The following is a 23,319-nucleotide window of genomic DNA, read 5'->3' as shown; positions in this document are numbered from 1 at the left end:
TACCTGGGATTCAAAGTGAGAAAGCGATGAAAGACACAATGAAATAAAGATAGTAGACACCATAGGAGTTGCCTGAAATAAGGTGTCTAATAGCATTTTTTTGTCAAAATATTTTCCTATGCATTTGTAATGTCTGTCCATTGTAAAAAAAAAAATAATAATACATACTTAGCATCAGCTAGATGGTAAGAAAAGTCGATTGTAGGGGCCAATTAATGTGCCTCTTTCTCGATGCTAAGTCCTGCTCAGATGAACAGCCCGAGCCGTGTTTGTTTAGACATCGGCTTTACGGTTTATTGACACATTCAGTTAACGCCAAGGGAAGTGAATGACAACTCTTTCAGTGGACGTCTCACACGTAGCGACATCCTTGCCAAATCATTTAACTTTCCCCTCTCGGAAAGTGCAATCTTAAGAGAGTGTCTGCCTGTTTCTTGTGCCCTGTTCCCTCCATCAGTCTAAAAAAAAACAAAGTAAGCAGCCAAGTGACAGCCTAAGCGACCTGAATGGTTCTAAGCGACAAACACTTCTTTCGCAGCAGGATGAAAATCAAAGATCAAATGAGACTTGAAAACGAATCTAAAAGACTATCATCCAAGCATCCTACTTTTCAGTGTGATTCTGTCACCTTATTGAAATTTTGAACAATACTTATTCATGACCCTACATATTCTTACACACAGTTCAGTGGTAGTTATTAAAAGCAGCTACTTTACAGCCTATCAATAATAAGTGAGGTATATTTCATTCTTAAAGCCTATTCTGCAGTCAACTAGCGGTTCTAAGTCATCATTATAAGCCTCCAGCCAACACTTCCTCAAATAGGAATTCCTACTCGGAAACTCACCAGGATTTTTTTTTTCCATTTTGTAGCTTGAATGTATGGAGGTTACAAATTATGTTATTCTTCAGTATATTATGCCACTCAGCCCTTAGCATTTTTAAGTATAATCCAGATGTTACAACAGGGGTCACCAACCTTTTTGAAACTGAGAGCTACTTCTTGGGTACCATTTAATGTGAAGGGCTACCAGTTTGATACACACAGTTTGATCTGAAATAACAAATTTGCTCAATTTACCTTTTATTATATGTTATTATTAATAATTAATGATATTCATCTATGTGAAGACACTGATCATGTTAATGATTTCTCATAATAATGATCAACAATGATTTTTACAAAGTAGAAAACAGCTAATTTTTAGAAAAGGCCTTTTGGCACCATGTTGGTGACCCCTGTGTTACAGGATAGAAAATAACAATGGCCAAATTCAAAGCAGCATTAACACCTAGCTCTTTTGATTCAACTGGCGTTCCTCTAGTTATATCCTGTTCATGTGATTATCCAACCTCTTTAAGGGTGAGACCCAGAAACAATAGTGGGTAATTATTTTTATCAAAATGGATGAATTTTCTCGATCTTTGAAATTCGATTGACCAACCAAAACCAATATGAGTACAATGTAACTGGTCTATTTTTATTTATTGATTTTTTTTTTTGTCAAATTCAGTTTAAACATGCACAAATGAAAAAAAAATGTACTCTGAAACCTCTCAGTCTGTATATAGGGGGCTGTGCCTGCACATGGCTACTGCTTCCTGTCTTTACAATCTGACCCATAGGGGAGTTTCTATGATAGGATTAACTGACTATACCATAAAGGACCAAGGCACAAAAGTGTAAGCATACTTTATGTTTTGAATAGAACCCACAAAGGTTCCTCCCCATGTTGTCTGGGTAAACAGTAAAAAGGGCAAGGAAATCTATTCTTCCCCTGTTAATGTTATTTTTTCCCTCAAAAAAAGGGTATTGGGAGGGTCAGGACTTCCCAGCCTACGTAGCAGCATGTTGAAGCCTGCCTGTGTCGTCCCTCTCCTTCCCCTACTGGGAGGAAAATGTGATCAGAGACTTACACCTCATCCTTGCAGGTTGACAGATATACTGTCAGCTTTAACGTCTTGGTTTGCAATTAGTAGCTACACAAACTAGCGAAACAAAATTTAACAATAGCAAGACCAGCAGAGTTATAGCTGCATACATACATGCCAAAATGTCTGGAATGATCATGAAGGTTTTAGAAGCTTTCTGTGGATTGTCTGTCAGCGTGATTTATTGCACAGAATATATTAATTTATTTTAAGAAGTTTGTTCTAAAAATGGCACATTCATCAAGTTACTTTGGCTTCCATGTGTTTCCATTCTATTTAGTCCCTGCTGTTATGACAAGATCAAATATACAGTAAACATGGGAAACATTTCGGTGTATATTTAATATAATTAAGCCTAAATATCATAAAAAACTAATTGCATTTCAAGCAGACCTGCCAGACAAAATGAATGCATTGGACTAAGAAAATAACTTTGAATCTTATTGGCATATCTCCCATAACAGTGGTTTTCTTAAAACATAGGAATCCCAATGGACAAACACTATCAAATAGAAACTGTACTGTGAGAGCACAAAAAGCTCCTTGTCAAAGCTACTGTAAGAGCACAAAAGGCTTCTAGAAACATTTTCAATAATTCATCATAGATGCTTATATTTATTTGCCAGTACGCTGTAAACCGACCATAACGTAAAAGGCACCACAGTCTTGGCTGATTGGAACCAGAACAAGGCTTCAGTTATTCACACTGGACTGCAAAATCTGTTTTGACTGCTATAGGATTCACCTGCACTCCATGATAGCCTCCTAAATAGTTCTTTAATTAGTGCTATGGGGCTGTTAACTGAGATTCCAATTACAATCCCTCATTTAGCCAATAGCTGATTGAATAAAAAAAAGTAAAATCATTATCATGGACCAACATTCAAGTACAGATAGGCAGTGGAATGTTGGAACACTTATCAAATCCTTCTCTCCACCACAAGCTATTGACTCACCAATCCCAAAAGGAAGCACCCGGGTGGTAGAATGAACTTCCCCTGGCTGTCTGAACAACTAAGTCACTTGTGATCAAAGCCTGGAGACCAGTTTCTTAACTAAACATTTAAATAATAGAACCGTTTTTAATGAGTAGCACTTACACTGCTGTACTTTTTTGTATGGTTTCACAGTATTTTAGACCCTGACATGTTTGTAGTATGAGAGGCATTCAGGTCAAACTGGGGCTTTTAATTTTACAGGTATCAAATTTAATGCTAGCGTGGTGGTTCTACATGCAGTAGTAAGTGGCTAGTGTGTACTATTACTGATAGGTGGCGCACGTCACTGGCCAGTCCAGAGACTGTAAATCAAGATGGCAGACAACAGTGTTAGTGAATTTAAACAGTGTGTGGTGTTGAGGTTTCTGGTAAACAGAGGAGGAAAACCCGACTTTGGGCACAGTACAGTTATGAGACGCTAAGCTGCAATAAGACATTTGAATGGTGTAAACGTTTCAAGATGGCCGTACGTCTGTCAGTGACGATCCCGCTCGTGGTGGTCCCCTGATGAAGTGAAGCAGGCTGTCCTAAGATGGTTCAAATGTACTGACTAAACTTTCTATGCTAAATCTTTCAAGGCATTATTTAAGTGTAGGGATAAGTGTATAATTGTAGCAGGGGAGAATGTCGGAAAATAATTGCCTTTTCCACTCCTTTATTAACTTAAAAATCCCTGTTTGACTTGAAGGATGAAAATTGTATGTGCTTAATAGAGATTAAACACATTTCTGAAAACCATTTGGGATAAAGCTGTGTGCCACATGCTGTAATTGCAATGACAAGCTGAAGGGTGGTAGACCTAGGGAATAAGTTGGGAACAGGGCCAAAAAATAAGGGCTTGAGTTATTGCATAGGTGGGACATTTGAACAGTTTCCTGCTATAGTACTCTTGAAGACCTGAGGCTTTCAAAGTCAAGAAAAGTTTAACAACTCACAGAGAAGCTTGAAGCCAAAACAGCAGCCGGAGAATAAACAAGAAAATGAAGTTCGATTCAAGTTCCCAAGAAGCTTTGAAACAGTCCAATTTAATCACAAAACATGACGGCATAAGCCAACATAGCACTTTTCTTGGTCTATTGCTCTTTCTATCTACAAGTCTTTACTCATCTCCTGCTCTCCTCTTTGGTGTTTAGGCTTGTGTACACCAGTCGCCTGGGAATGAAGGGAGGAGGTGTTGACAGAACTCAGTAGCACAGATTAGTGTAGGCTAACACTAGCCTGCTTGACGCTGGCACTCTGTGTGTGTGGGCTTTATTTTCCCCTTACGGTTTGCTTATATATAAACGACTGACGGTGAGGAACAAAACAGGGAGCGGGAGAAGTGACTTCTTTGCACAAATCGCTTAGACATATTGCTTTTTCAGTCGACTAGTCATACTCCTTTGAGCATCTCTCCTTTCCAGTTCAAACAACATGAAGCCACATGCTACCCACCATATAAATGAATGGGCATACCATATGGTATATAGTTTAAGGCAGGCAGGAGGATGAGGCTTTTGTTGACTTCCTGTAAAACATTTTTTTACAGAGGACCTGCAAAATCCAAGCTCCCATTCATCTAAAGTGAAAGAACAGCAAATAGCTTGTGAAAATGCAGGATACTAGAAGTGTAAACCAATCGACTGAGAACAAGTCAGTCACTATAAAACATGTTATTGCTGGCTGCTGCCTCATAATTCCAGCCAGCACCAAAGGCTGGTGGGTTTAGACAGGAACTGAGGGGCTTAGCACCATTAAACAGTGCTGCATCCGACTTTTTCAATCCGGATACTGCTACAGCATCGTACAGTCGCCTTCAAAAAATTATTTGTTTATAGTCCGATTTCTATGCGTATCTATGCATAATCTACCAAATCATAATATTCACCCCAATTCCTAAAATATGTGTTCAATAAAACACTTATGGTGAGCAGAAGAAGAGGGTAAGCTATGCTTTAAAGATATTCCAAAGCTTCCTAGCCTCCAGACTGATAAAGTATGCTGAAGTCCTCTGGGAACAGGCAATGAAGCACAGTTCTTGATACCCGCTGATTGAAAGGCTTGATGTTCAAGGCATTAATCATGAATATTTAACATGCCCTATCCATCCTCTGAATTATCAATGAGCGAGAAATACAGAATTGCTCGTACAGAAAAACAGACCCAATCCTCCGTTCCACTTTTCACTTTATTTAAATACTTCAGAGGACCGTGTGGTTTCTAAATTACCTGTTTGGTTTCCGCTTACTTCAGATGGTTTTATGGTGTTTCTGTTTCTTGCACACACCGCACAGCCCATAAAAACACTGACAACTCGTAAAATCCACTTTTACCACCAGAGAAAGGCAAAGGGACAGAGTGCTGATCGGTTGCTGAAAGCAAACAGGCAGTTATAAATGACCTAATGGCGGATTACTGTGTATCACTTCACAAGATAAGATTCAGACACATGGCATTAATTTAACGTCAGGAAGAATCTAAATTTGAGACATGGTACAAAATGATTCAGCATTTTTAACATTTGAATTCAAAATAATCAATTCTCCCAACTGTCTCGAATGTCCATTTCCATGCAAAAAAGTTTTGCCTCAGAGAGAATGCCTTCATTTTGGTCCAATCAGTCACTATCACTATTATTAAATTCTACAAAAGGGCAACCAAAATTACTATTGTAGAATTTACGAGGTGGTCTAAAAATGTTTGGAGGTTAGTTTTGCAACACGGTAACAGATGGCAGCACAAGGCTGCACGCACAGTCACAGGGAGCACCAAACATCATAAGTCAATGTATTCTTCTTCTTTCGGCTTCTCCCATTAGGGGTCGCCACAGCGGATTATCTGTCTCCATACCCCCCTGTCCTCTACATTTGCCTCTTTCAATCCAACTACCTGCATGTCTTCCTTCACCACATCCATAAACCTCCTCCTTGGTCTTCTCTTTTCCTCCTTCCTGGTGGCTTCATCCTCAGCATTCTCCTATTGATATACCCCATGTCCCTCCATTGCACATGTCCAAACCATCTCAATCTCGCCTCCCTCACCTTGTTTCCAAAACGTCCTACATGTGCTGTCCCTCATAAGTCAGTGTGCCAAACAATATCATACTCAGTTTATTAAGAGCTGTGCAACTGGTGCTAATCTTGACCACGTGAGTGCCCTGGCTCCGAGCTCTCCTCACACGTAAGTTTCTCGCCAGAAACAACATGATCTCACTTCAGCACCCACACTACTCCCCAGATTCGGCTCGTTCGCCCACTTCCCGAAAATAAAGATCGAGTTTAAAGGTCGCCGTTTTAATACCACTGCAAAGATTCAGAGCGAATTTTAAAGGTGATTGTGTGTAAACGTAGATAATTAAGTATTTAAAAAAATTAACCAATAATGTTTCGAATTCACTAAAAATGTTAGAATTCTACATCCAAAGAAACATAGCGATAAGTCCCATCGTTCAACCCAGTTATAAAGTTATGGACGGAAAGCAACAGGTTTCAGCAACTTTGTTCCTATAAGCATCTGGAAAGTTGATGCTTTGTGAAAAGCCTATGCAAATTAAAGCATCCAAGTAAGAGTCATAAAGCGAGCGGACCCTGCTTGCCACCTTCACACACACACCAGCTTTCTCCAAACCAGATGCCGTTGCCAGAAGGCACCCACTAAGTTTGCTTTGACCCCTCCTCCTTAAACTCTCTCAGGCCCTTGGTTTTGCTGTACTCACAGTATGAATGCACTAATTACAGGCACGGCACAGGTAGATTACAGGGACCACAGTCTTTCTTTCCTAGCATGGGGGGTAGTGAGTGAGAGGAGAATGGGGCAGCAGCAGGTTGTTAACCATAATGGATGCCACCCATTCTTGCTTGTTATTGTTCCACTAAGTCCTGATACTCGTCATTTTCCCAAGGTCTTGTTAAGTACGCCTGTGCAACCTCCAAAAGAATCAATCATCCAATTTGTCTATAAGCCTTGTTCCAATGGTCAACGGATGGGTTTTTTTTTGTCTGTTTTTTATTGTAGCAAAAGGCAACCAAATATTCATCTTGCTTATTAGGTTAGCTCCTGAATTCATCTTTGTAAAGTAAAACTTTACAACTTGATCAGTGTTCTCACAAAACCAGTTTAGACCTGTGCAAAATCATTTCATTCGCTTCCAAAATGACATATTAGTGCTCAAGAATTAAAGATGACTTTTCCCTCCAACAAAGAATTACACAGCTTTTAGAAAGAAAAAGGCATTAGCTAGCCACCTTTTCAATGAGCGCAGAAAGCAAATTGGCTACGGCTGACCTCTGGCCAGCATCAATGACTTGGAGCCACTGTTTGTGCCAGTACAAAATTTAGCATGCATCCAAGAGAACGAATGAGGCCAATTAATGCTACAAGAAAATATCTGGGTTAACATACCACCTAAGGCTAATAATTTTACATTAAACCCACTTGTTAATGGCATTAAAAGAAAATAAACCTAACAAGTCCCAGTGAGAGCTCCAAGCAAGTAAGAGCAAATGTTCCTCTGGGAACAAAGAAACATTTTACCTGTATTTAAATTAAGAAAGGCAGTTCTGTAATTTTACTCTTGCTGCCCTTTGGAGGAGAGAAGACCACGTTACAGATGTCAAATGACTTTAAGGTTTAGAGGCACTAAGGGAACCTTTGAGCCTTGATGCCCGATTTTTGCCATACTGCCACTCAAAAACAATTAAATCTCCTATCATTGTTTTTCATATACCTCTCTATTTGTAATGCCTGAAATAGAAATCATTCCTTTTAATAAACAGAGGATGAGACAATAAATGATTCAGTGTAATTTGCCCATGAAGTAGTTTCCCCCAAGGAAGAAGTCAATAAATCAAGGTTGAGGTTGGGGTAAATTGTTCAAACAGCTGTTTCTATTGCCAGAGGCTGAAGTTTAATACTTGCCTTAAAACATAAATGTTGGAATGATGTGAACAGAGTATTTAAGGTTTTGGCTTTAGACAATCCGACTGTGCGTACGTGTCTTTGGGGGAACAGAGGTCCAGGAAGGGAAATGGTTTTACCTGGTCTCAAAAGGAGATCATTCCCACCACTGGTTACAGGTAACATGAACTCAAATGATCAGCAGAAAGGACAGTTTAGACCAATTACGTGCAGAAACAGTACAGGCATTCAGACTTCAATAAAGACTTAAAAAAACTTGTGGTTTTCTACCCTGAGAAAAAGGTGGGGGTGGGTGGGTTTGGGTAGTAGGGGGCATTTTTTTGATTGCGAGTTTTCCTTGCCGAAAAAACAGAGAAACTGCCTGTCCAAGCTACCAGAAGCAAAGGTTTATTCTCAGCAACGTTTTGCTTCCCCCTGCAAACCCCAACTCCTATCAAAGACAACATTCATAAGAATGAAGAATAAAATGCGCTCAACCTTTTCAACCTTCTCGGTCGATTCATCATTTTTCACAGGACAGAACTCACAGGCGCCCATGCAACGGATTTTCAAGAATCATATCTGCCTCGAATTTCTCTCATAAATGCAACTTTGCCTTCACAAATCACATGTTGGCTTAACCGACGCTGCTAAAAAATGTCAAGCTATTGTGTAAATATGTTTAAAAGGCATAAATAAAACCACAGCCAGTCTGAAGAACATTATAGACAATACAAATGGAAATGTCAGAAGACTCACAGTCGTGACAATGCAGCATTCTTCTGGAACAGTAGCTCTGGCAGCTGGTAGAGTTGGTTCCTATTTAGACGTCTAACGGAGACAAAAAAAAAAAAAAACATTACTACAGTAAACAAGAACACAATTGGAGTAGGGATTATCTGATGTACAAGGCAGCTGGTTAAAATTAGGCAAACATCCTTAAAGTTTGGATAAGTGAAAAACAAACATCAGCATCAACTGACCAGAGTAATTAATGAAACCAAAAGAGACCGATTGAAACTAATTACCAAATGAGACCACAGAGTTTAAGTGCTTACAGTTGAAGGAAAAGGCTACAACACATGTGACTGAAAGCCAATCATTTTTGAGTTTTTTTTTTTTTACACTTAACATGTTGCACATTAAAAGAAACAGCTGTCCAGCTGCAGTTCCAATGGCATACCACATGACATGCACAGAACAGCAGTGCAGTTGTGATGTGGCTCCTTCGTTTTGACGCTGACTACATGCTGAACCCACTATTCCCCCTTTTTCTAAATGGGAGGGGGCTTTTTGTAGCTTTTCAAATAAGAGAGACTGGCAAATGTGTTTAGTATCATGTAAGCCTAAGCCGTTTTTTTCTCCACACATTCTTGGTCAGGTTCCTGGTTGGCTAGTAAATCTAGCCAGCAACCTCAGTACACTTGTTTGGTTTTGCTTAGCTTCTTTTTTTTTCTCTCTTGGAAGGGATTCTATTAACAATACTTAGCTTAAAGCTGTTCCCGGTATTAAGCTTAATATTTATTAGGCCATTAGTTATTCGTTAATTATTTAGGAATTTCAAAACACTTACAGTCTTTCCAGTTCTTTCATATCATCAAATGCCCCCCGCTCAATGGCTCCAATCTGGTTCTCCATGAGCTGCCTGTGGAGAGAAGTTACAGTTGGTGATGGAGATATTTGACATAGGTTCAGTGGACAGGGACAGAGTGCTCTTCAGGTATATTTTGGGGGTGGTAGACCTGTTTGTGGAAGGAAATTAGAGGCAGTGGAATCTTGGCAAATAAGGGGGAATTTGAGGGAGTCTATCCAGAACAGCAGTGTAGGGAAAGATGCAAGGGATTGCTGGAAGACTGTGGTGGCATTGTCTGGTCAGCAGACATTGGTGTGGTCTAAGATGGCGGTGGGGCATGAACCATGGAGGCTTGAAGCTTTAGGATGTGTAGGCCACCGGCAAACTCTGTGGCTGTGCGCTCCTAAACTGAAGCTACTTATTCAAAATAGGTTGGGTAAGCCCTCAGAACCACAGACATCATTTGAACCCTCAACGATGTGCATAAACAGACTCGCCACAGGGACTGCAAAGAAACACTCGCATGTAAAATGTTTGATTATTTATTCATTTATTTATTTATTTAAACATCGATTCCTTTGGAAGTGGCGCAGTCTAAAACCTTAGGAGAGATGCAGATGAGGAACCAAAAGACTTGTTCATTAAAATGAGCTTTTGTGGAACTGCCAGTTTCCCCTGAGAACATGGAACAAGATTGAACCAATTTGATTTACAATTTGCCTAGGTTGAAATATAAATGAGACATAAAAAACAAAAGAGTAAATGAATACACAGGCAATCATCTTGTTCTCCAAAAGTGGTGGGTGTTGCTTTTGCGACAAATAAATCAAAATACAAGAAAAACATGTTGTGGCGGTTTCTGTGTATGCGAGTGTACTACAAACAACGCCAGAATGACTCGACTTTAACCTCAAGAATCAGGAGGAATGAATCTCTCCCCAGACACTAACCATTGCCGGACATGGTTTTAAGATGTAGGCAAGGATTCTTTGTTTTCCTTAAAGTGTGTGAGACTCGTGACTGTAAGCATAAACCGTTTTTTCCTGTAAGCACCGTCTTCACCAAGGGCAAAGGTTCATGCCCCCATTTTCACATTGAGGCAGCCAAGTCCCAAGGGTAAGAAATGGGCGCGTACACCCCCATGCTTCTGCCTCTACGTTAATCATGTTAACAACCGGCCTGGAACTACGGGAGCCATAGGGAGGCCTTTAAGCTCCTTGGGGATACTGGTGTGTGTTTCATTGGGTGGGGGTGGTGGTGTTTGGAGACGTTAACAGGGATACTTGTAGAAAGTTGTTTCCATCTTGCACGTTTCTCCTACTAAGAGGGCATATATGTATTGGGTATAGACTTTGAAATACAGAAATACAACAATGTCTGATGTCAAAACAAATTAAAAAGCCATTAAAAAAAAACACCTCAGGTGATCTCTTACTTACAGGACACGAAGGTATTTGAGTCCACTAAAATCATTTTTGTTGACGCGGGTGAAGTTATTCCCATTCAGTTCCCTGCAAAAGAAAGGAAAATAAAATATTAATGAATTCACCCTCCACTGGGACATTTCTATTGAAGTTGCGGTACATGATGGAATCAGTAAACTGAGATATGCCACTTGTGACCAAGATCATGTTACATGAGAAACAAACATTTCTCAAGGCAATGAAGCACATTTGCAGTGACACGAGCCTGCATATTCTTAAAATAGTTCTGCCTGCAGTAGAACATTTAGTCAAAATCGATCATAAGGAAGACCTAGAGTAAATAATCAAATCTTATTAACATGTCTTTGTCCCTGTGTCTGTCTCATGTGGCAGATTCAAGCATTTACAGTATAGAGAATATTTTCTATTTAGAAAAAAAAAATATGTCCATTTATAAGTGTATTTAAAAAAAAAAAAAAGCAAAACTGAGTTCACCCAACATCATCGCCATAAACTAACTGATTAATGATGTGATAATGCACCATTGAGTTTTTATGTGTCTCTATAACATACTTGCATCAATCCTACACTTGCTACTGTGTAAACAGGAAAAATGGGATGAAAATATAACTTTAGAATGTCAAGTAATTCATATTTAACAGTGTTAAGGATTATAGGATCTATAGGATCTGTTTCTTCACTGATCATGCAAAACCGCAACAACAAATGGGGCACTTGTCTTCGCATAAGAATCAGAGCATCTGTTTTTTTATTGCTTCTGCATTGGGTTGTGTGTAATTTTTTTATCAGGCATATTTTACACTGAACTGAAATTCAATATCAAACAACTACATTATCACAGACAAAAATTTGTTTTTTCAATCTGGGCTTTTGGTCCACACTGCGTGTCACTCATACATTATACGGACAGAAGCTTATGAACGCCTGACCAAAAGATCTGTTTTTTAAACATACTATTTAACATTTAGTCTCCATTTGTTCTTATAATAACCTCCACTTTTTTGAAAAGATGTTCCACTAGATTTCAGGGTGTACATGTGGAGATTTGTGCTCATTTAACTATAAGGGTGTTAGTAAAGTAAGGTATTGATGTAGGTGAGGTGAGGTGAGGAGACCTGCGGTGAAGTCAGCGTTTTCAATTCATCCCAAATGTGTTCGCTAAGGTTGAGGTCAGAGCTCTATAGAAACTCCACTTCAAATCCTTTCACTTAGATCCTCCCATCAGCTTTTACATCTACTAAGGACTAAGTACAATAACAGAGGTGATCGAACTTTGGCTGTGGCTACTCCTAAGATGTGGAACAATTAGCCTTTTAATGTAAGTTCAGCCTCAAATCTGGCTACTTTTACATTTTTGTTAAAAACTAAAGAATGATTTTCAGCTATTTTCTTTTTTTTTATTTCTTGACTGATACTTGATTGTGAATGCTCTATTTGTTTTAACAGCTCGGTTTGAAAGGCGTTACTGTATATAAATCAACTCTGACTCGATTTTGATTGGAAATCATGCAAACTGTATCTTCATGAATTTGCTCTAGTGCACATGTTTAGGTCTCCTGGTTCATGTGTAGGGAACATTTAATGCTTCAGCATCCAAAGACATCTAATACACTTGTGTCCCTCCAATTTTGTGATAACAATTTGGGAAAGAACCACAAATGGCTGTCTGTTGTCTCAACCATTTGTCCGAGAGGTTTATTGGACAAAAACGAAGAGCCTATCCAGACATCACTGCTTACAGTAGCAATTTGTTAAAAGCATTAAGACAATAAGCTATCAACTATCCGCTTAATATCAGCCTAAAGCACTCTATAGGAAAGTGTCTTTTTATTGCTGACTAGCCTGTCACTCATATGTTTTTTATATTCAAAATATTATAAGCTGTGTTCTGACTAAAAATGGTTCATACAAATTCTTTGCTTAAGTCAAAGTGTTAATAAACATTTTTTTAACTAATGCTCCCTCTGGGGAAATTCCATTGGACCAAACCTATTATTTTGTCCCAATTCATGACAAAAGAAAGAAAAATTTGCGCCGCTATTGTGCATCGGTGACCTTTCAACTGTCGACACTCCTAAACGTTAAAGCAGCTGTGGGACTTGGCTCTGAGCCGCTGTGCTCTGGATGCCAGGTATACACACACATTGCTCTGTTATTGTGCCATGATGAGACCTGGGGAGGTTTGAGTTAATTCTGTAGCAACCAGGCCACCACTCTATAAATGGGCAACTCACATGCATGCAGACATACAAAAAAAGTCTTCTTTATTTGTGGATCCAAAATTGACTTCTCTTCGTCCATTATAATGACCACTCTTGGGACATCGCTAGAGAGAGCAAACCAGAGAGCAAGAGGTCATTGCAGACAGATGGTCTGTGTACACAGGTGCATGGATATAGGGAAATAAATAATGGAGTGGGACTCATTAGCTGCAGCCTGATATACACATGTGCTGTTTATTGCTGGGCACTTAATCCAACTTTTCTCATGGATTCTCAAATATAAATCTACTGGGTGGCCCCCTGTACCGGAACCTTGGAGACTGAGGGCCTTGTGCGAGAGAATGGAGACTTAGCAAAACACAACCAATCACCCTTAATCATGCTAACTGCATTCACCATCTGCCTGCAAATTGTGTTACTTGTCGACTAGCAAAGTGACAAAAGACTAGCGCAAACCTACACACAAACGTCCTCATTTAAATCCAAAAGAGGACCAAAATCACTTGAGTGTAGACTCTGTAGGTTTGTAAAGATCTGGTAGTCTAAATCTACTGAATCTGTAAAACAGCTGGGTTTTTTCCCCCATTCAACAGTGCACAGGACATTTACAATAATAATTTTAGGGAGCTAATGACTTGTTCAGGGAAGCAGAAATGGTAATGTTTTAACTAAGGGTGGAGCCCGATGCCACTGTATGCATTTGTTTAGTCTAAATATCCCTGTCTGTATTTGGATCTAAACTTAAAATTGCCTGGTTGGTACACACTAGAAAAAAAACAGCGAGGTAGAAATAGCAGCAATGTCAATAGGAATGTTTTTCTAATCCCACTTGTACACAGTTATTCATTTTGTTAGTAGCTGCCTTACATTATTTTGATCTAATTATTTGGTTGTGTTTCACAAAATATAGTCTGCATTAACGTAAAAACCTCCCACTCTGACTTTCCCAGTCCTGATGCGAAAATCTGTTTAATTCATACATTGTGTTCATACATGTTTACATCCCATGCTAGTTCTCATTGTCTTATTATGCTAAATATTCTAATGCTTTGCACTATATAGACACAAGGTTTTTGGAGGGTGCATGTGGAGATTTGTGCTCATTTAGCAATAATTTAGATAATGATTTAGAGTGAGCTGAGGAGGCCTGAGTTGCAATCAGTGTTCCAGTTCATCTCAAAGGTGTTCAATAGGGTTGAGGTCAGGTCACCTCAAGATTGCATTTACATTTATATTTATGGTATTTGGCAGATGCTCTCATCCAGGGTGACTTACAGCTATCTCAGATATACACCCTGATGAGCCAAGTCTCAAATCAAGCACCAGAATCGGCCATGATGCACACACCCGGCAATTAAAACCATCCGTGTGGAAACATAGCCAAAGTTCCGTTTGGTGTCTTGATGATTTGTATAATTTAAAACACCATAATTACTTTTACATTCACAAGAAGGGTACATATTTGTCCATGTCCATGTTGATTAGAGGATTAAAAACTTGAAAAGTATTAATTTATGGTACATTTACAACAGATGAAAATGTGTGATAAGTTGTGATTAATCACGTTAACTCATGATAATCATGCGTTTAATCAATTTTAATCGTTAAAAAAATAAATTTAACATATATATATATATATCCTGTTACTACCTTTGGTTTAATTTATTTGCACTATTTTTAACTACCACTTTATCATTATAAATTATCATTATAAAATATATTTCATCAAATATTTAATATTTTCTCTTATTTTATATTCATAGCCCCTGACAAGCCTAATAGGTTTACATTTCACTGCAAACTGTATAAATTTTGTTTGTGACAGATAAAAAATCTTGAAACTAGAGTTCCATGAGGAATAGTAGTTCTGTGAATACATCAGATAAAGAGAAAATGTACTTCCTCCAACTGAGACAGTTTATTGCCATTTCCGGGTCACTGAAAAAGCATTCAAATAGGATCTTATTGACTAGCTCTACCAGACTCTTCTGAAGAAAATGATTCTGCCATTTCCCCCTACTTCATAGGGGAGCTCCCACTGTAGTTGGTGTGGGAGCCAAAAGAGTGCCATTGCCCATTTCCTGTCATCTCATCACAACTCAACAGAGAGCTGGGGACCTAGATGTTTCATGTCTCCCAAGAGGCCTGATTTCTCAATAATTCAAAGGACTATGAAGAAGTCCAATGAAAAAGGCAGTATGTTTATTTCTGCCATCTGTTTAAAAAAAAAGGCCTGCTGCGACAAGGAGATCTGTATAACATGAAATCGAATCTGAGGCAGAGAGGAGGAAATGCACATGCGATGCTCATACGCAGTAAACGTCTTTCTGTCTCTCTGAAACACACACACACACACACACACACACACACACACACACACAGCACTCTAAAACATACATATGTGATTCAAGGTGGAGAAACACAGTTTGCTTGGGAATTGTCCAAAGGAAATAGGAGCCTGATTCCAGAGCCGTTTGTTGGCAGAAGCGGAGGAAACCCAGGAAGATCTTGGGTCAGCGCAACTGGGTAGACAGTGCACCTTGCTGGGCCAACAAGCTGCTGACCATCACATCACACTCTAGCAGACTGCTTTATGCTGTTACGGTTGGCGCTGTTACTCAAAATTCACAGATCTCTTGCGAAATGCGCTCCAACGTTCTGCTCCACTTCTGCGCCTCCCACAGCGACATGCTTCGCGTTTCAAAATACTCGATGCTAATAGAGTACCGATTTACCCCAAACATCTTTTTTTGTTCTTTTTCTTGAATGTAGCCAAATGTCAGCTCATGCTGTGACTGTATAGCACTCATTTGATTTGTTTGCTAGCACTGAGAAGTTAATACAGTGCGCTTATGTTTTAGCATGCCCTGCTCCCATGGCAGATGGAGGTGCCAGCCTTGAGGTCTTGAGCCAGGAACTCTAAATTAAACGGAAGAAGACTGTAGCATCTTTTTGAACTCTTTTTTTGCATATACTTTAGAGGACAGAAGAGTAGAGCAAGAAATGAGGAGACAAGACCCAGTGAGCCAGAACAGACTAGGGACTAAAACTCAATGACATTGAGAATATTTGACCTACATAGCAAACCGGTAGATGCCTGTCTGCACATACAGAGAGAGAAAAGCCAGACCAGAACTAGAATAACTACCGAGAGATAGTGTGTGTACTGTGTGTGTAGTGTGTGTACTGTGTAGTTAAAACCCAGACACTTCATTTGTATCCTGTTTGTATCCTTTGGCATTACTGGAAAGGTTTCATTCGTTTAGTCATGCTCAATGCTTTCATTAACTTTCATCATTAGCTTTCAGAGCAAAGACATGAAATATCTTGAAATGCTTGATAATGTTTGTTTTTCTGCCTAATACAATACCTTTGTTTTGCAGGTAGAGTGCTGACTAAACAGAAGTACAGCTTGCCCTGTCTAATACTATCTGTTTACATATAATAAATGAGTTTGAATATTTGGAGTGAATGCACATCACTGGACTGGAAAAAAAAAAAAACTGGAAGCAAAACGAATCACATACAGCGATGCTAAATTACGCATTCAACTCCAATATCGTTATATTGACATATTTATGCTAATATTGGACTCAATGCATAATACAGTTTAGTTTTCTAACAAAGTTGCAAGTTGCAACAAACACTTAGAAAATCCTGAACGATTCGTTCATCTTGAAGGAGTCTTTCATGTGACTCAGAAGAACGAGTCGTCTAAAAGAGTGATCGTTCATTTCCTAAGTCATGTACAGGAAACAGGATTGAGTGGTTCAACTCTCAAGTCCGAATCGTTCGTTCTTTTATCTTAGACACTATGCAGTAATATATACATATATAAATAATTAGATCTATAGTTAAAGTTTGTGTATGTAGACACGTTGGGGATCTGCTTATTGAGCATGTAACATTTTATTTGATTTCTGGTTAAAGGAATAAAATGAACTAAATGACCTTAAAAACAAAATTCAAGAACCAAGTCACTAAAATGATCCTATTCTTCCTATCAATACACTCCGCTTGGTTATTTAACAATCTGTGATGCATGCAGTGGTGTTGACGGCTGTGTTACTATCAAAGCTGCAGCTCTGGAACCGGATCTGTCTGAGCAGAGTGTAGAGGTGTGAAGGTGACAGAGTTGGACAGGCTGAAAGACTCTAGCGCTACTGCATTGTGCCCTTTAGGTGGAGATGACGCAAATAATAGTGGCACTATCTACTACGGTAGATGAATGGTGTTCTATGTTCAAAATGTACAAAGAAATTGCCTTATTGAAAATCATTCAGCACGTCAATGAGAGAAAAGCTGAAGAGCATTTAATAGTTAATATAATGATCAATATGCAACTCATTTTTTTCCTTTAAAGAAAAGTTCAATTCAAAGTATGTTATTTAAATATGGTTGAGACGAGAACTATCTTTTTTAATTCAAATGATCTTACCATTTAACACGAGCCATGACAAGTCCCTGGAGTAGGAGAACAAGGTAACCTGGTAAGGTAAACGGTCACATCAACACTGACCTGCAAATTGCATGTTTAAAGTACCCCAGGAGTCAATGGATTGCAAACCAAGGCTGTACCTATACAGCCAGGGGGGGAATTGAGTCTATGGCCAAATTGGTCTAGACATCAGAATTGCTAGAGTCATGTTGCAAGCTATTGACCTGGACCCCAACACACACACACACACACACACACACACACACACACACACACACACACACACACACACACACACACCCTGCTCATAGCTAGGCCATCAGAAGCACACTCAGCCACGTGTGAAATGAACCTGACATTCACAGTCACAGGATCACTGCAAACGATGGAGGTAAAGGAAAGAAGACTGGAATATGCCACGCTTGAAATTTGCAAGAAACCCCACAACGTAACTTTCACACCCCAAGAAGTTTATCCTACTATCTGTGCGGAGTTATTGTGACATAGTTCCTTTTCCATTACCAAAAAAAGAAGCTAGAGGATTGGTATACTAAAGGATAAATATAATGTGATATTCTCAGAATCTACCTATGTGAATATTGGTGTCTAGCTGGGATGATGTGGATATTTATCACTTATATTCCTTACCAAGTACACGTGGCAACACTGAATGAAAAAGGAACACAGCTTGTACATGACCCTTGAGCAACACCGTTTTAACCAATTACTTTGTTGCTTTTACCAGTAGGTTTCGATTTGGCTAAAGATACATTATCCAGCAATAAGTTGATAAGTTCAAACATACATCCATGTAATATAATACTGTATAAACGATCTACAAATGCAAAGGTTCTCAATAGAGGATTAAAATGTAGAACCTTCTAGATAGCTTTTCAGTGCCGGAGTTGTTCTGTAAACTTAACAAATATTAATCGTGCTATTTGTTTTACCATTTTATGAATTGATTTTAATGAAGGGTGCCAATAATAGTGGAGCTGAGAGTGCCTATGTGTAAACCTGAAAGTAAACTTCACTTACAAGGTCCACATAAGAGCACAAAAACAGGAGTTGTCAGTTAACCAAGCATCTGTGCATGTAATTGAATATGCCAAAGTGTTCAACTAGAAACTGGGAACAAGTTTGTGCTTTTGGGACGAGTGGCATTTGAGCACACCGAGAACACACAGGCTTTCATTCCCAGGGAGCAACTACAGGGTTTGTGCTTGTGCAATATGGATGTTTTGCCTCACAACAGTTTGTAGTAGACTAAATAGCTGCTACTTATTCCATCAAGAAAGTAACTCATGCACAGTAAACGCAAGAGAGGCCCGTGGCTGACTGGTCACAGTCACTTCCCATATCACTTTCGCTGCACTCTTCATAACATCTCCGTGAATTGCACATTAAGATGACCTAGTTTGTTTGGCTTGTCTGATTGCAGATCTTGCAGATTAACCAACCACAGTAACATAAAGTAATTGAGCTGGCACTATTCCTGCTCATTGTTTAAGTTTTAAACCAGTCCTTTCAATGTCCCTAATTATTATATATATATATATATATATATATATATATATATATATATATATATATATATATATATATAGTACAGACCAAAAGTTTGGACACACCTTCTCATTCAAAGAGTTTTCTTTATTTTCATGACTATGAAAATTGTAGAGTCACACCATCTCCATCTTGCCACTAGGATTTCGCATGCAGAAGTGCATGAGCAGTATGCGAGGCGTATGCGATCCTGCGAATGTTTGGAAAGGGAATGTGTCTGATCTACACAACCTTTAATTTAGCGCCATACTCAACAACATTGGCATTCCTCAAATAATCCTCATTCCTAAAGCTAAACCATGCATGTGCGAGAAATTAGAAGGTTTGCATGTCATGTGGGGAAAAAAGCTCCAAAGGCACACAGGATTCTCAAGTCTGATATCCCAAAATGTGTGAAACCCTTCAGAATTTATTCCTCTATGTCTGGATTTGCACTGTCTTCGTAGATTGAAATGATGGCATGAATATGGTTTTCTTTTCTGATCTAGCCACTGATTTGACATGTCTCATCATCTGACACTTTTGCACTTTTAGAAATAAGGTTCACTCTGGGTTCTTTGGATGGTAAAGGGTCTGGTGTTTAAGAAGCCTTGGAATCGATGCCTTTTCTGTTTGATTCCTCTAAACAAACCTTGACTAGAGAGAGGTGGCCACACTTACTTCAGTATGCTGGTTTGTTTCTACAACAACAAGGTTTTAGAAAAGAAACTTTTCTGCAAAACGACAAGACGTGAGGCATGTTTCAATTATGCAATAAAGGTTTTCTAGGCTGCTGAGCAACAATTCCAAGTGGTGTGTCCCCCCACGCTAATTTGAATTCTGGTAATGCCAAAGCCATCCGTGGCTGTGAGTCTAAAGGGAGCAAAATTGGCCAGGCTCTCCCCTATCAATCACAGTGACACTAGCCAATCAAGCATGCAGTTGGGGGCGGTTAGTGCTTTCTTCTAAGTATGTTATGCAGCCCCCCGAGGTTGCATGAGCGGCGGGTAAAAAAGATGAGGACGGCTGCCTTGTTATGCCTGAAAGGAAGCACCCAGTAGCCTCAGTCCACCCAGATTCATAGCAGTTGTGTGACAAGGGAGAGCTGCCTGATGGGTGATAACTTGCCTGACTAAATTAGAGGGGAAAATCCAATAAAAGCAATTAATTCATCAGCTTTAGTAATCCTTTTCTATTCCAACACTGGAGTGACAGAAAACACCTCGGATGGATGGGTAATGGGAACAGAAGAACAAGTAAAACTCCACATTGACAGTTCCCTCAAGGTCAGGCTAAAACCAGGGATCGGGGAGATGTGAGGCAGCAGCCTTTCCAGCTGTGCCACCATGCCTTCCCCATTAAAAGCCTAAAAGTCTAGGCTTCAAAGATACCTCCTCCGCAAGTGGACTCATGCTGCCATTGGTTCTATAAAATGCAAATCTTAATAAAAAAAAAAAACGCCTTTACAATTTTGAAAGGTTGTGCAAACAGCCTTCGTTTGATTCCGAAACCCCTCGCTGTACCTCTTCCTAGACTGGAGCTGAAGTTCTCTAAACAAAGGTTTCACTCTCATCCCATGCAGCTTGGATTGCTTCTTCGTGCAGTATTTGTATTCAGCGCTCAAATCCCTCACTATGGTTGAATCAATAAACAATCGGAAAAAGGCTCGCGCCATCTCACTACAAAGAGAATCCCAAATCAGACGGCCCGGGCTCGCCACCATCAACCACCCTTGAGCATGGCAGTGCGGCGTTGCGAATATAGATAAATAGATGCATTAGCCTGTATAAAACAAGATACTCTGGGTCTTTTTTCTTTACAATACAACGAAAAACATGGGTGTGTTTAGTCAGGCTAAAGAGAAAGAAGAATGTTTCACAAAGCCGTAGAAGCTGCTTGGAAGGCATTCCCCGATTTTAAAGCAGTTTTGATGTAGAATGTGCAATCTTTCATCTTTTACTTCAGTGTTTGGTGGGTGTGTGGTTTGGTGGGCTCATTGTCTAGTATATTTAGCAGGAGCTGGTTATGGGGAACGCTAGTATGGGGGTGTCAGTTTGGCACATGTGGTTGCAGTTGTTAAAAAAACACAAGCCGGAAAGGTCAGGACGATCGAAAATCTTTCTGAGGAGTGCAGATGGGATTCTACATCCTTGCACAAATTATACCCCCCACCACCAACACCACCACACACACATATTTGCAAAATCTTGTCAGCATGAATAACCCGGCTTTTGCATGCAAAGATGTTTTTTGAATGGATGTCCACTGAGACAATTGAGTCTTGTGGAGCCACTCTGTCCTGACTGTGAAACCCACCAAACCACCCCCCAGGTTACAATGTGACCTGAACAATTAAGCCACGACAGATTTCATCTTAAAAATGTCAAACTTCATTCTTTGAGTTCTTTCAGTTGCCACAGAAAGGTTTCCATTTATGACTATTAGAAATTTTGGCTACGGATTTACTCAGTGATTTTGTATTTATGATTTGTATTTGTGTTTTATTATTTCCAGCACATGTAACGTTTTATTTAAATTTTTCGTTAAAAGCACCACAACCTTAATTGGTTCAAATCCTATTATCTGAGATTTGGACTTACAAGAAAAGTGAAACGGGGGGAACCCCCCACCAAAAAACAACAACAAGTAATTAGGACAGCACAAAGGGATATCGTCAATTTGTCATAAGGCTCTGGGGAAAATCACTTGGGACTCGTGTGTGGTTTATTTGACTCGAGCAATCACCTTGAAAAATTACGACTATACAATAGGGTCATTAGGAAGGAACACATTTTCTATGTTAAACAATCGTTTTCCCATGACATAGAACGGATCTAAAAATAATAATAATAATAAAAAAGAAATCAACTGCAGATACTTTAAGTGAGATATTTTGTCACAATCTTATGACCCTATAAGTAAAGACTGAACTGACACATACTTACATACATATACAATTTTCATGGCATGTATAATTCATCAGAGAGATTCTAAACCTCGAAACGAGCACAATCAATTTTCCAGTTCTCAGGAAATTAATTACAGAATGAATATTTCAAAGTGTTGCACAAGATCACGAGCAGAGAGATGATGAGCTGATGTGCAGAACGAGCCGCTTATTACTTCCATTCTTCTGCAAGCCAGCTGCTGATGAGAGACTCGCACTGGCCACATAATTAAACACCATTTTTTTGCTGATTTACTGATTTTTCAACACGATTTCACATTTAGACCGCAATCCATATTCTTTCCTGAGAAGAGTTTTCTTTTTCTTTTGAATATACTGTTATACTGTGCATGTGAGGCTTGAAATGTGCACATATTTACTTTTATGAAAAAGTCTTATAAAGCTTTAAAACTATGAGCCATATTTGGACATAATTAGAGGACTGACATGAATGAAAGGATTATTGTTCAAATTTGAAACAAAATTATACTGTAAAAAAAAAAGGGTAATAAACTATTTCCAAGACGTCACATGGTAATGACAGAACTCACTGTGGCGCATCTACACAAGCACACACAAGTCAGTATGCAAATTCCAGACGCATTTGTGTGCATAAATTTTTTTCTCCTTTTTTGTACCTGCAACCTTTTTTACACCTGAAGTAAGAACTACCAAAAAGGATCTGCTGTCCAACTTAGACTACAGAAGGAAAGGATGTGCTTGAGAGGCTACTCACAGTCGCTCCGTGTTCCTCGGGATGTTCCTGGGAATGCTCTTGAGCCCCAGGTTGTGGCAGTCCACGGTGGTGCCGCTGCAGGTGCACAGAGCCGGGCACGCGGTGGCACTGTGGGCGAACAGGGTGCCACACAGGAGCAGCGCCCACTTCCATGCCCTATAGCCTCTCATGGGCATGACTGATCCACAGCTCCGTAAACTCCTTTTACTGCCTTTCGTGAGATGTTCTTTTTCTCCCCCCTGTTTACAAACCTGCTACTACTGCTGCAGAAGTCCTTCTGCTGAAAGCAAAGCTCACACAACGTATGGGAGAAAGAGGATGGGAAGGAAAAAAAAAAAAAAAAGGTAGAAAAGGTAACAGTGTTTCTTTTTCTTTTTTTTTTTGTCTTCACAAGCCCAAGAAATGCGACTTAGATCAGTCTAGTCCTGTTTTGATTGTTTTGTGGAGGGGGGGGACACATGCAAAAAAAAAAAAAAAAAAAAAAACAAAAAAACCCAAGCAGCTTGTCCTCTTCTGTCGTGCTTGACTTCCTAAAGAAAACTCTCTCTCTCTTTCTCTTTCTGTCTCCAGTCTCTCTGTGCTCAGCTTCTACGTCTGCTTCCCTCCCA

General features: G+C 39.4%; 1 protein-coding gene across 4 annotated transcripts in view; it reads right to left on the bottom strand.

The window, feature by feature from the left end:
- Positions 1–23,319, bottom strand: part of slit1a (slit homolog 1a (Drosophila)) — a 91,572-nt gene extending 68,253 nt beyond the window's left edge. For all 4 annotated transcript variants that reach the window (XM_046843236.1, XM_046843238.1, XM_046843237.1 and 1 more), the window contains exons 1-4: positions 22,712–23,319; positions 10,818–10,889; positions 9,379–9,450; positions 8,565–8,636 (exon numbers count right to left, since the gene is read on the bottom strand). In XM_046843236.1, coding sequence (XP_046699192.1) covers positions 8,565–8,636; positions 9,379–9,450; positions 10,818–10,889; positions 22,712–22,887 — 392 coding nt within the window. In that variant the 5' untranslated portion in view covers positions 22,888–23,319. The remainder of the gene's footprint in view (positions 1–8,564; positions 8,637–9,378; positions 9,451–10,817; positions 10,890–22,711) is intronic.

This window comes from Silurus meridionalis, chromosome 28, assembly GCF_014805685.1.
Source record: "Silurus meridionalis isolate SWU-2019-XX chromosome 28, ASM1480568v1, whole genome shotgun sequence".
NCBI classification, from domain to species: domain Eukaryota; kingdom Metazoa; phylum Chordata; class Actinopteri; order Siluriformes; family Siluridae; genus Silurus; species Silurus meridionalis.
This window is presented reverse-complemented; position numbering and strand designations above follow the sequence as displayed.